The sequence below is a fragment of the Triticum urartu genome, chromosome 3A (assembly GCF_056163025.1).
Source record: "Triticum urartu cultivar PI428250 chromosome 3A, HENAU_Tu73, whole genome shotgun sequence".
NCBI classification, from domain to species: domain Eukaryota; kingdom Viridiplantae; phylum Streptophyta; class Magnoliopsida; order Poales; family Poaceae; genus Triticum; species Triticum urartu.
Genome location: NC_141875.1, coordinates 25,617,003 through 25,631,697, shown reverse-complemented (window position 1 = coordinate 25,631,697; position 14,695 = coordinate 25,617,003). Strand labels below are relative to the sequence as shown.

Here is a 14,695-nt window from a genome sequence, read left to right as displayed (position 1 = left end):
TAAGCCTCTTAGCGATGAACCTCTTCTAAATGCTATAGCGCACCTATAGTGGAGCTATAGCGGGCTATTTAAATGTTTATTCATTTGTTTGGACCAATGTCTCTTAGCGCAAGATCTTTTGTAAATGCTATAGCGTGCTATAGCGGAGCTATTTAAAACAATGTACGACTGGCCAGTCCTAGGAAGAAGCCAAGGGCAGCAACTGGTTTTGCCGCCATCCACAGAAGGGGACACACATGTACGTAGGACAGATTCCCTTGCATTCTTTTGTCTAACTCCACTGTCAGATTGGAAATGTTTGTCAGCACGTTAGGTGACGACTTTGTCAAACGTCAAGCTTCCTCACTATATTACTCCCATTGGCTAGCTAATAATATTGCCCTTTCATACACTGACCCGGAAGACTGACTCCGAGACGCGCTGAATTGTGCAATTGAAAAGAAGTGTTCAAAAACAAAAATGTGGCCTGCAGCCCTGCACTACTGCGCCAGTTCACCGCGGTGCAAATCGCACGACTTGCCCATATCCCATTCCTGTTGCTTTTGAAATGGGTGACATTGTTATATGGTCCCAAAAAAAAACCCTGGACTAACGAACATAAGCTTCTACTATCAAAGTTTGAAGAACTCTTCTCTCGTCATGAGGCTCTTTCAATTTGATCATGAGAAGCTTAAATTTTAATTCCCCAAAAGGAAGCAAGATCTTGAAAAGATGATACTGCCTCCTGATGATTTAAGGATTGAGAACCACTCCTTTCTCGCTCGGCAAGTTAGTGTCTCTCAAGATGAATTTGTTCCGCCTTGCTCAAAGTGCATTGAACGTGAAAATACTAATTCATCGTCTGAATCACCAAATGCTTCTGATATTACTATCTCAAGCTCTTCAAATGCTACTCTGGTTACTAAGCCCTCATCCAAGGAAAGCACAAATTTCGCGAATAAGAATGTCATGTTGAAAATTTTCCTTGAGCAGAAATGTTCAAAAGTACTAGAAGACATCAAACCCTCCATGATGTTCTCAAAAAACAAATCCTAGAAAGGAAACCTATGGAGGAAGGGATTGGCTATACGAGGAAAATCAAGGTTGATGGTACCTATTGGAAACTTGAGCAATATCCCAAGACACATGTGTGCTTGGATGATGGAAGGATGTTGATCCCACACTTTTGTATGGATATGATTGCAAATATTATTTTTCCACTGATGAGTGACTATAACTATTACTATAAACTGTTCAAAAATCATCGTCTGAATCACCAAATGCTTATGATATTGCTATCCCAAGTTCTTCAAATGCGACTGTGGTTACTACCCCCCCCCCCCCTCCCCCCCGCCGCCACCACCACCGCCACCGAAGAAAACCTGCACAAATGTCGTGAATAAGAATGTCAGGTTGAAGAATTTGCTTGAGACAGAAATATTCAAAAGTATTAAAAGACATCAAACCCTCTGTGATGTTCTCAAGAAACAAATCCTGAACAAGAACCGTATGACCAAGGAAGGGATTGCCTTTATGAGGAACATCAACGCTGATGGTACCTACTGGAAACTTAGAGCAATATCCCAAGAGCACATAGGTGCTCAAAAGATGGAAGGATGTTGATCCAACACTACTATTTGGTTATGATTGCAAATATTATTTTTCCACTGATGAGTCGACTATAACCATAAATTGTTCAAGAATCAACATGATGAAGTATTTGCTCGTTACATTGGACCTAAGTGCGAGAATGGACTTCTAGAGAAGAAAATCTAGGTACTAAGTAAGCTTATTGTTAAAAATCATGTAAATGTTTTTCCCCCACAGTGTGATAACCACCAACCCGGGAAGAAAACTTCTCATTCTCAAAGTTAGAAGTCCTCGTATGGTTGTGGGCCAGACAATTGGTATCCAGACAAGTCCTCCAAGGGCAATGTGGGTTCTTCCTCGTACAAATATGAGTGTTATTTTTCGAACCATTATTCCTGATGCATATAAGTTTCAACCAAAAGATGCAAACGAACCGGCCTAGGTAAGGCAGCAGCCACTGTTGTTGTTTCCATGCGTGAGTCGCGTGCACTTATGGTCTGTTACATGCTAGATCTACGTGCATAGACCCCGGTTGATGCATTGCTGTAGGGCGACTCGCGTGGCAATCCAAGCCACAAACAGTTGTCTCCTCCTCTTGTTGTTGTCGATGCACAAAAGGGCCAAGCCTATGTTCCTAGATAGTCATGGCGGATTCCAACACACGGGCAAGTTGGCGTTGCAGGCCGACGAGGCCCCCAACAAGGAGGTGTGGTGGCAACTGCTACCTCGATGCCGGATTGCATGTCCAACTCGACATGTTTGAACTATGGCGTGCTATGATGGAATGTTGTTAAGTGTCTGCGCGGAGATGATTGTTGCCCTAGCCATTGCTGACTCGAGCTCTGGTGGAGACAACTAGATGTGTGGTGTGACGATCTTCCCGATGACGTGGCGGCGGTTTAAGGCAGAAGACAACCCATCATAACTTCTGGTGGCACCGTTCCCTCCTTGTGAAGCAGTCAACTAGTTGGCTCCGTCAGACATGAGTGGTCATGTAGTGCTGATGCGTCGATGAGGCTCAAGCACTCTTGTCTATAGTCATGTCAATGGTCTGCCCATAATAACATCTGGATCAGTGGATCACGGTCCCTCCCATTTTATTGATGAGTGGAGGCTTCTCTCGTGAAGTGGAGGATTACCAATTAGTCTGATCTTTGATCTAGGCTTCAGTTGTTAGAGTACAAGGTGACTCGCCTTTGGAAGACACATCGCAAATATGGTAACTAGAACACCACTTCATGGCGGGGGTGACAAATTTGTGATCTTGTTTTTTCTAGCCAGACATGTAGCGGTAAACTTGCATTGTTAACTTGTTGGACGAGTTGTCTTTGTACTGTTGTCCCAACTTCCATTGGTTGGACCTCCTTGTCACGGATGAAATTGGTATCCCGTCGTCTCAAGCTGGACAAGATAATAAAACCACTACTATCTATTTTGAAGGAGGGTTATAGAGGGCAACATAATTGTAGATGTTTATTTCATATCTTGACATGATTCTAGTATCGTTATCCATCTCATGATTCTACTATCGTTACTTTGCATCAAGTTTTATGGCATGAATTTGTGCATCTGCAGACAAGAGTTTTGGCGGTTGAACCTTTCTTTTTGAAAGGAAAAATTATCAAAATTAGAGAGGAAAATGATCTTCCAAAAAACAATAGAGGAAAAGGCAGAATTGAGCTGCGAAAACAGACTGGGCCACCTGGTTGCTTCCTGAGTCGTACGCAACTTGCCATGTCGCTGTCAGAAATCACTCACCATTTCTACCTTCGTCCTATGAGTTGGTTTGGGCTACAGGAACTTGCGCCGCCACTGGCCGACGGTATGTTCCCCCTATTGATTCCTCGCGTCATCCCCGGCTGTGCTCGTCCGCTTGTCGGCGCAGCTGCGGCGTGCGACTGCTGTCATGACCCGCGCCGTGAAGAGCCTGCCCTTTCACCCCGACGTCTCCTATTGTGTGAACGGCGACCGCTAGCCTAGTCCACCCCCACTGACCCACTCAGCATCAAAGGTGGCTACGGCGGCAAACTAGGGGCCATTGAAGCGATGTTGCCTGAGAAGCGGCGCAAACCCACAGCTCGCCGACGGATGGAGAGAGGAATACGGTCGCAGAGTTGGGAGGTAGTAGCCGGACAGGTTGTGTGCACTTCAAGAAAAAGCACGGCGCTATTTACAATCTACGGAGAGGACCAAGTAAGTATGTGCCTCCCTCTTCAACGATTAATCTGCTTGCTATGAAAGTATGAATTGACATATATTGTAACAATGTTTAGATGGATATACATCGGAATATTGAAATTTTGGGGCTGAAGTTCGAGCCCAAATCGCGAGTATTAAGTTTTGGGGGAAATTTACAGCCAAAAAGGTCTTGGTAGATTTCTACATCCGATGCCTTTTAGCAGTTGTAACACAAAAGTCATCAGAATAAATTGTATTCCTTCCGTGGTTGGTAACTTAGGATGCTATCATGCGGCTGCTCTTGACTCTAGGTCATGCATATATGGAATATATCCTACTACAAGTACAATGCCGAATTCAATTTCTGAATGTACAGTAGTACAGGCCAACTTCTCACCGTGTTGGAAATGAACGTAGGTTCTTTGATTCACAAGGCCTATCTGCTCAAAGAGTTGGCGATTGTTGTAGGATTTTTGAATTCACAAGGCTGATCTCTTCAGGTTTGGTAGAACATGAACTTTTTACATCCAAATTCTGAGCTGAGCTTTCACTGTAATGAGACATAAGCGGGTAGTCAAGTTATTATTGCAGAAACTAATCACATAGGAAAACAAAGGAATAAAGATATGGGAGAAATATCTTACAGCAGTTCACAGAAGTTCTGCTTCGGCGGCATGTCCAGATCATCTAACCTTCTCTCAAACATTTCTAGAACTTCTGTTATAGTAGGTCGATACATAGGTAACACTTGTATGCACCGCAAGCCTATTATGATCATCTTTCTCGCGATCTCCTCAATTTCTCTTATAACTCCACATGCTTTTAATCCCTCATCTTGTGCAGAGTGGTCATAAATCCAATCTGGAAAATACTTTTCACTGGATTTTGCAACAATTGATTTTACGTTTCTCCTACCTCCAACCATCTCCAGCAGCATCATTCCATAACTATAAACATCCGACTTTGTTGAAACCACCCCGAAGGTCCGATAGTGAACTTCTGGAGCGATAAATCCAATTGTTCCTCTAGCTCCAGTCATTGAAAGCTTGCTCTCCTTTGTATGACAGAATTTAGCTAGACCAAAATCAGCAATCTTCGGGTTAAAATCTTTGTCTAGAAGGATATTTTGGGGCTTGATATCAAAATGGATGATACGTGTATTACAACTATGATGCAAGTATTTGAGGCCACGAGCAATCCCGATTGCTATCGCATAGAGCCTCTCCCATCCTAAAATTTCTTTGGGCTTCTCTGAGTAAATGTACTTATCCAAGGAACCGTTGGGCATGTACTCATATATAAGAGCACGTTTTGATCCCTCCAAACAAAACCCAAATAGACTAACAACATTAACATGAGAGGTCCTTCCAATGCTCATAACTTCATTCACAAACTCATCCCCATTTCCTTTGCAGTCATGCAAGAATTTCACAGCAACCAGACGACCATCGTGTAGTCTTCCTTTGAAAACGACACCAAAACCTCCTTTTCCAAGCTGGTCATTGTGAGAAGACATTATCTTCATTATCTCTGAGTACATGTATCTTTTCGGAGCTAGGGATCCATAGGACGCTATCATGGCCTCGTAATTCTTTTCAGTGTTGCTTTTAGTCGTCTCGGAAAGGAGAAACCATAACCTCTTCCCCTTTCTATACCATATCAGCACATAAAGACATGCAAAGAGAAAGGTTGCAGCTGCTGCTATCATACCTGAGATGGAAGCATATGTTATTTCCTTCTGTAAACCCGAAGTTATAATACAGTCATAATGATTTCTAGGCCATCAATAGTTTACATATCTCTTTCTGCAAGAGTACATGGTGGCAAAAGTAGCAACAAGCTAAATACTGTAAATTGACCGGTCTCGTTATTATGCACAAGCTTAGAGCTGCTTGTTTCAAGTTTTTTTTACAATCAATTTTCAATGACTATAGACAGATAACTTTTCAGGTTCCTATTTATTATAGATAATCACTATTAGGGAGCTATTGATATATAAATGGCCAAAAATTAGCATACCTATTAGCATAATCTTGTGCCATCGCTTCTTGCTACCTGGAATATAACATAACATTTATGTATAAAAACAGTGTCACCCAATAGTACTACGTTGGTCTTTTTTCGAAAAGAAGAGATAATCATTACATATCAATATTCAATATTAAAAGAACATTGCAACATTCAAGCAGGAACGTGTGCGCGTGCTTTGTTATTTTCTGCAAATGAACGTTATACCAGCATGATCCTCACTGCACCAAAACCGAAGAGTACTTACGGTACAAAACTAGACCAGTGACATGCATTATGTTGATATCGTACAAAACAGTTCTCATAGTGTATTTGAACTAAAACCACGTCAGTTATTTTGGCATGGGGGAAGTAAATAGCAGTTAGACACATGATGTGTTCTCTTTCGCTATAAACCACTATGATACGAGTAACGACTATGATACATGTGAAGCTCACCACAGCTGATCTTACACAACGTTGGCACAGTGGCACTCGGAGATATCGTAGTCGGTGTTAATCCGGCAACGTCTACCGCTCTCCTCGCACGCTGCACAGTCGCCGGCCGCGTAATTAAGAAGAAACCCTCCCTTCATCAGCCGCTGGTGGTTTGCCCCGGCCGCCCTGGGGTACCTAACCCCAGCACTGACATCAGTGACACCGTGCAGTTCCCTACCCCAGTGCCCATTTGTTGTCGGGCTTAAACCCTCCGGCGAGCTACGCGAATGAGTTGAAAGTGGTTGACATATTGGTTCCATCATTCTTCCAGTTCACTGTCGCCCACATAGGCAACGGCGGCCGCGCCTGCAGGTCGGTGCAGTCGTGGAGGAAGAAGAGCACCTGGTTGGTGGGACTGATGCTGAATGGCACGAGGCCAAGGTCGGAGGAGGCATTCACCGAAAAAGGCTTTCGTCCCGCTTTATATATAAAGCAAACGGAGGAGGCATTCACTCGGAGCTCGATGTCGCAGGTGCCGTTTGAGAGCTCGACGTCATTGGTGACCCGGAATGATCTTTCCTCGTAGGAGATATCCAGGATCCGGTACTTAATTAGTTCTGGAGGAAAGCCTTACCAGTGGTGTCGCAGGTGACCCGAAAGGCCCGGTAGGTGCACTCCGGCGGGTGTGTGCCGCCGAGCCAGAACAGGTACGCGATGCGGAGGCCACCGCACGCCGCCGGCTCGCAGGACGTTGAGGCTAACGACGGTGTTGTGGTCTTTTCGGAGCTTATGGTGGTGCCACAGAGGAGAGTGAGCAGAAGCATGGCTGAGCAGAACAAGGCAGCTACAGAGACTTGAAACTGATCCATCTGCTTGCTCTTGCAAACCGTTTTTTTTTGCGGGGTGCTTGCTCTTGCAAACTAAATGAGTTGTGAGAAGGTAATAAGGAGTCGGTCAACAATTCCTGGACCTTCCACGGTCAAACACGGCCTAACAATTGCTGGACCTTCCACGGTCAAAGTATCATTATCTTCTACTTTCTCATGACTTCAAAATCTTGATTGGTCGAATATTTGTGTGTGGAGTGCACAGATCGGAAGGATCGTGCCATTTTGCCACTAGCAATGACAGACGGCGACAGATCTGGCATCTCTCACTTCTCTTATTTGCAGGAATTTATTTATCACTTATCATTTTAAATGTATATCATTTCAAACCATGTTTTCAAGTGATACTCCAGCTTGGTTGAAACTGGGGACTTGAGCGTCAGGCGATTTTATGTACTACCTTATCTTATGTTATGTATCGCGACCAAGGCAGGGGGAAACAACGAGAAACCTTAATATTTTTTTGCTAATCAATATCATTGCATGCAACAAACTGACCACTGCACGCCATGCTATAGGTACTCAAATCATTGAAAACATATACGCCACACGTTTCTTATTGGTTGATTTCTTTATTCATGTCAAGAAACAAGAAACGAGGTGGAGTTAATGCACCGCGCCTAAGTATTTTAAAATTATTTGATTTTTGTAAGATGACTTATGCACAAGAACGGAGGTAGTACTGACCGTCGCCTATTTGCTGCTAAGAAGTATTTAACGAGTGGCGAGGGTGAGTGAGCTTACCGCTACCGGCACTTGGCGGCTGCCATGTCAGGAGGAAGCCATCGCCAATGAGTTCCTCGTAGTCGCCGGCGTTCACGTCTACAGACACCCCTAGCACCGGCACAACGGTGGCACTGCATCCCTCCAAAGCGTAGGCACCGTCTATCATGCCCGACACGTTATAACGCCCTCCCGCGCGGACAAACGTGTTGTTCTGGCACACCGTCTCCACCAGCCCTGCTCGGGCCGCCGGCGCCCTGGTGCAGTTGTAGAAGACGAGGTTCTGATTCAGGCGGCTTATTGAGAATGGATGCCTGATTTTGGTGGCCGTGTTTGCCTTCGGGACATGGCAGCCATTCTCGTGAGAGAGATTGAAGCCTCTGAGTTTATGGACGTCAGAGACTAGCAAGGAACCGTTGATGTAGAAGATGTCCAGGATCTGTAGCCCGTGCTCGGGCTCGTAGTAGCCGAGGTACGGGACTCCATCGGAGCAGTGGACCTGGAACCCGAGCTGGGCGCACCTGTTCTCCTCAGAACCCGAGACGACCCCGAACGGGGCTGAGACGGTCACGTTGCCGCATCGCTTGGGTTCACAGGCTGCGGCAAGCAATGGTGTCAGCATCGTGTAGATGATGGCGAAGGATAGGAAGAGGCGAGGCCCAAGCCATGGGAACATCGAGCAGGACTTTGGTCAACAATTGTTTGGCACCGAGTCCATGAAACTGCACATGTATATGAGGAGAGGGCAAGTCAGTGAGCGAGTTGTGTTTGCAGGAACATTTGACTGCTTTTTGGCTAGGCAACCATCGTCCACACACGCGAATTCTATCCCAGATCTCGATCTGGCTCATCGTCTCGATCAATGCCGGTTGGTGGCACGCTCTTGTTGACCATGGTTGACAAGATGTGCTAGCTGGTATACTTGACTGGTAACAGTGTCTGTACATAGTAGTAGTACACGCGTGAATCGGCCAGTGAACAGAAAGCACAGACTGGTAAACTTCCTTCGTGGCACATCTTCGACATAGCTTTATCTTATCCTCGAAAGCACAGACTGGTAAACTGGGGACTTGAGCGTCAGGCGATTTCGATCATCTAAGTGAGCAAAATTCAGCAGTAGATGGAGTTTTCAAAAGAGTAAATTGTCCAGCCGAACGAAAATGAGGTATAAGAGTCTCTCAGCCACAGGGGGTGAGACGCGATGTGACTGCTCCCCGTGGACTAAAGCTTGACCAGGTGTATTATTGATCTTTGAAGATAACTATCACATTTTTCATTACATTTCCATGTCCTGGAATCTATTATGATAATGAAAATTAATTTGCAGGCTTACTGGCATATGTGACCGCAGCATGCCATCGGGGCAGAGGCACATGAACTCCGAGGGCGCGTTACTCTACCGGCACTGGCCGCTGCTAGAGACACAGGTGGGGCAGTCTCCAATGCCAGTGCCTGCCCAATCCAGGACGGTGCACATACGGTGCTGTTAGAAGGGAGAGAGGTTTGGTGGAATAGTTGTTGTATTGCTTGAGCCTCGTGAGCATATATATAGGAGTACATGATCTACTTGGAGTACAAGGCAAATCAGAATATTTCCTAGTCTAACCTATATTTCCTAATACAATCATGTTACTCAACATCCCCCCACAGTGACAACGGTAGCGACACAGACGGTGAGACTGGAGAAGAATCCGAAGGCAAGCCGACGGACAGCCCCCGACAGTCGTAACGGTTGACGCATCGTGGAGTCGTGGCTGGAGTGGAAACCAACGAGGTTGCTCAAGCAGGCGGTAGCCCTTTGTGTCGTTTGTCGATGTAGCCAAGAGCGTGGGTAGTGGAGCCGTGGTCGATGTAGCCATGCGAAGAATGTTGTGGTCGATGTCGAGTCGGGGTGGCCGGTGTCGAGGAAGTCGTCGTGGAGCCGCGGGCACCGAGTTAGCATGGGCGCAGTGATATCGAAGTAGGGGTGCGTCGGGAAAAAATGTTGTTGACGACCCATCGCGGCGGGTTTGCCAAGCCCGGGGACACATCGTGGACGAAGGCACGCACCGGTGTTGCCAGCACCGGGCATGCGTAGACTGACGGAGAAGAAGTTGATGAAGCGCCGACCAGGCTTGCCAGGCCCGGGGACACGTCGTGGATGATGGCACGCCTCGGTGTTGCCAGCATTGGGCATGCGTAGACGAGGGACCTGCACGAGCTGTACGCCATGTCGGAGAAGTCGGTGGGGCCAACAGTGAAGAACTCGACGACGATTGCGGCGTCCATCGGCGCGGGGCCGATGTCACCAACGGTGGTCGGAGTAGACGAAGTGGTCGGGGTAGATGATGGCGACGCTGGCGACGGGCTGGTGCTTGGACGAAGACGAAGGGGGTGGACGGGCGACGGCGGCTACGAAGGTAGCGGCGGCGACGGTGGACAAAGTAGGCGAAGAACCCTGACAACGTGACGAAGACCGGCGCGGACGGTGGTGTTCCCGCGCCAAGGGAGACGGCGCGGCGCATACCACGGGAGGTCGACGCGCGGTGACGGCGGAGTGGACCGCGGGCCGCGGCGCTACGGCCCGAAGGGGCGACGCAGCGGCGGCAGGCGGGTCGGGGCGACGGCGGGAAGATCTCGGGGCGGCGGCGGGGACCGCGGGCCGCGACGCTGCGGCACGAAGGGGCGACGCAACGGCGGTTCACGAGTCAGTGCAGCCGCGGGAACGACCTCGGGGAGGCGGCGGGGACCGCGTATCGCGGCACTACGGCCCGAAGGGGCGACGCAGCGGCAACGCACGAGTCGATGCAGCCGCGAGGAGAACCACGGGGCGGCGGCGCTGCGGCCGACGGGGCGACGCAGCGGCAACCCGATGCTCGATTGGTGGAGAGGCGCGCGGTACTCAGGACGATCTTCACGGGACCTGCGGAGGCGTGCATCACCAACGGGCCAGGTCGGTCGCGCGGTGTAGAGGAGGCGGATTGCGGCGGCGAGCGGGTGATCAAGCCGATCGCGCGCGAGGTTAGGGATGCCGATCGGTGGAGGAGTGATGGCGGCGGAGTCCGGGATGAGGCCGGCGACGATGAACGGCATGGGACGTCATGCAGACGAGCTTGTCAGCACTGGCACCTGGGCTGCCAAAGCAGCGCCGACGCCCGGGCAGCAAGGCCCGAGCACCAACGTAGCAGCGGGGCCCAAGCTGAGGTAGTCGACGAGTCTGACGCAGTCAGCCCGACGCAGTCGAGGACGAGGCCGGTGAGGTAGATCGCCGGGCCGCCGTGCAGACACAAAGGAGGCGGGTGACGTGGATCGATGGGCGGGCCGGCGCGCGAGCGACGGTTATGATTGGCCGTCGCATGGCGCGAGGCCGCCGGGTCGGGGCGATGCAGGTGTCCCGGTCGGAGCAGGGCGTTGACAGCAGGCGGATGGCGACAGGAGGACCGACACGCGGACGGCGGCTGGCCCAGACGGGCCGCCTCGGCGTGCGTGGCCGCCGGGTCGGAGAAGAGGCCGGCTGATCGCGCCGGGGTCGGAGTAGAGGCGCATGGGGTCGACGGCGACGGCGGGCGACGTAAACCGATTAAGATTGGATCGGAAAGCCAAAAAAGAACGCCAATCAAAACGACTGATGAGAGAGCGAAAAAACTCAGAGCAAAGGTTCGGGAAAAAGACTCTAGAGCAGCCGGTCAACATGGCTGGCGGAAGAACCCTAAGTACGGGCGACGCGGCCCCCGGCGGCGGTCCACCTCCCTGGGGGCGGCGCGCGGGTGCGGAAGCGGCGGCGGCTAGGGTTTAGAATCCGGAAACTGATACCATGTTAGAAGGGAGAAAGAGGTTTGATGAAATATTTGTTGTATTGCTTGAGCCTCGTGGACATATATATAGAAGTACATGATATATCTGAGATATAAGACAAACCAGAATATTTCCTAATTTAATTTATGTTTTCTAATATAATCACGTTACTCAAGAGGTGCCATATTGCCACTCGCAAAGACAGACTGTGACAGGTCTCACGTCTTTTATCTTTTCGTTAGAGAATCCATATCTCACAAGTCATTTCAAATGTAGTTGTCATTCCTAATTAAATCTTCAGCTATGCTTCAGCTTGTTTGAAACTCAGGATTATACGCCTAGACAGACGATTTTGATCATCTAAGTGGTCAAAATTGTCGCGTCGAAGTGTCCAATTGTGGGCATTTATGTACTGCCCGATGCCTATTTGCTGCTAAGAAGTATTTCGCGACTGGCGAGGGTGAGTGAGTTTACCATTACCGGCACTCGGCAGCTGCCATGTCAGGAGATGATGAGGAAGGATAGGAAGAGGCAAGGCGGTCCAAGCCATGGGAGCATCGAAAATATTTTTAAAACTGAACTAACACTATTTTAAATAAGGAAAACTTAATATTTATTTTTTACATATAATAAAAAAACTAGTTAGATGTATAACTTTGTTGATTTCCATGAGCATTTTTTTTAATTGCATGGATGATTATGCAAAATGTGTGAATATTTTTTAACCTAGAAATATTTTAAATAAGTGGCTCATATTTGTATTTCAGGCACTCGTATAATTATTTGAAATATGAAAAAAAATCAAAATAATTAAAACAAAAAAATGAAAAAAATCTAACTTTTTTGAGGGATAAATAATAATAAAACCCAAATTCTAAAAAGTGCACGCGTGCTATTTGACTGAAACGAGCACACCCTGCGAGAGCCGTCGGATGCATCGCGATCGCATGCGATCGCGGCTAGGTGGAACCTGGCTGGTACGAGACGTCGCGCGTGGTGGGGCCCGCCATTACCTGTGTCTTCTCCACCTCTCGTAACGGCACTCTCCCCCCATTCGGTGGTGTGGGCGGTTTCTCCTTCCTCCTTCCTCCTCGCCCAAATTGACGAAATCGATGACGCGCCTGCCCAAATCCGCCTCGCCGCAGTTCAAATCGGTGCTCTCAGGAGTGGTTAGGCGTCGCGGGGTGGTCGGTGCTTCGAGTTGCTCTCCCGCGCGGCTCGTCGGCCGTTGGGGGAGCTGCTCTCGCAAGCGAGATCGGCGGGCCGCGTAGAGCGGTAGTTACGGCGAAGGAGACGAAGCGAGACAGGAGTCGTTCTGTGCGGGCGGTGGCGAAGGAAGGAGGCGGTTCATCGACGTGAAGGTAAATCCCGCTCTGGATCTCTCCGTTGCTGGTGGCGCGGAGTTTTACTAGGGATTCGTCATGCGTTTTTCCGACCTGGCCAGCGTTTTTCACTTCGCGCTAGTTCTAGTCATCCATGGATGTATGTTCGCCCCCACAGCTGGTTAGTGCGATTTTCGTGGTCGAAAATAGGTTTTGGAGGTGTGCGTGCCCCCGCTGCAGATTGCGGAGGAATTTTCCTCGACTTTTTTTTTCCAGCAGGCAAGTTTATGCCAAACGTCAGGTAAGTTTATGCCAAACGTCAGGCAAGTTTGGCCCTGTTTTGTTGGTTTGGGTAGGAGTCCGTGTTTTTATTAAGTACCACGCAAGTTGATGTTCACTATTAGGAAAGTTAGGTAAAAACGTCAGACAAGTTTATTTATCCACTAGTCCTTTGTGTAGCAGGCAAGTCTTGGGCAGGTTTGGGTTTGGGCAAATTTTTGGTGTCAGGAACTTGCCTGCTATCAAAAAATGTTTGCTATCAGGTAGGCTGTGGGACGTGCTTATGCTAATTGTTAGTAGTCTTTTTTGTCCCTTATTGGCGTTCAATTTTCATGTAGGTTTTTACAGAAAACAAATACGATGCTGAAATGAACATTGCAACATGTGAAGAGTTTAATCCTTTGCTAATTTTCTGTTATTTTTTTCAGGCAAACATGGCTGGTCCATCAAGCAAAAAGCGTGATCAACTGGAGTCAACATCGTCGCAGCACGATAGGGTCCCATCTCCTGCATCTGAAGTCCGAGTGGAGGTTTAACTGGCCCACCCCACCCCCATACCTCGCTCTACCCCTTTTTTTCATAAGCGCATCTTAGTGTTTATCTTTCTTGCTTTTTTGGCAGGCACCTGTATCAGAAGAGCAAGCTATTAATCGAACAATTGTTTACGAGTGAAAGCGGCAAAAGCGTGTAGTAAACCGAGGGAAGCGGCGTCCTAGCACCAGCAGTAATGAGGATGCTCCATTCGAAGGTGTGAATGAGGGGGATGTTTCTCGAGAGCAACAACCAAAGAAGAAGCGCCGTAAAGTTGCTGACACTGAGGTATTATTGAATCCTTGTAAACTACACTTCAAATCCCTTAATCAGAAAGTTTTTTATGTCCCAAAAGCAGATGCGATGTTCTTTTCCTATTTGCTATATAATGGTTGCTTATGTGCCAACCCACACAAAAAATGGATTATAATCATGTTTTAATAGGCAAAAAAAGGAGGGGGTGAGGCAACTCATGTGCCCAACCCACACATAAGTTGCCCCGCCACCTGTCCCTGGATCATGTTTCCCCTAGCATAGCACACACCTAGAGGTGAGGGGGGGCAACTCATGTGCCGAACCCACGCACAAGTCATTTTCTTGTTGCATTTTTATGCCGTTTTTCATATTGAACTATTCAAGGTAATTTCATATCTATACAACCTTTCTTAGGGTCCCAGGAACAGGTCATCACCTGCAAGGCTTTTCAAGTTAAACAAGGACCTTGTTGATGACCAAAAGATTGTTATCAGAGACATAGAGTGGCTTGTTGGATATAAAAGCCACTAGCATGCCAGGGGATCTCAGTCAGTGGATCATGAAACACTATGACCCAGAGATGTCTCAAATAGTTATACCTAACAGGGGCAAGATCCCAGTTGATGCAGAAAGTGTTCACAGGATATGGGGCTTGCCAAACAAAGGGAGGAAAGTCTGCTTCGAAATGAATCCCGATGTCATAAGGGAATTCAACAACATCTACAAGATTGA

The 14,695-nt window shown here is 48.1% G+C and overlaps 1 protein-coding gene across 1 annotated transcript; it reads right to left on the bottom strand.

The window, feature by feature from the left end:
* Positions 1-3,985: 3,985 nt before the first annotated feature.
* LOC147978080 (LEAF RUST 10 DISEASE-RESISTANCE LOCUS RECEPTOR-LIKE PROTEIN KINASE-like 2.5) lies at positions 3,986-8,509 on the bottom strand. Its single transcript, XM_087546124.1, has 4 exons — positions 7,824-8,509; positions 5,767-5,802; positions 4,392-5,457; positions 3,986-4,297 (listed from the first exon to the last, which is right to left on the bottom strand). Exons 1-4 carry the CDS (start codon positions 8,476-8,478, stop codon positions 4,192-4,194), a joined length of 1,863 nt encoding a protein of 620 aa, XP_087402250.1. The 5' UTR covers positions 8,479-8,509; the 3' UTR covers positions 3,986-4,191.
* Positions 8,510-14,695: the final 6,186 nt, after the last annotated feature.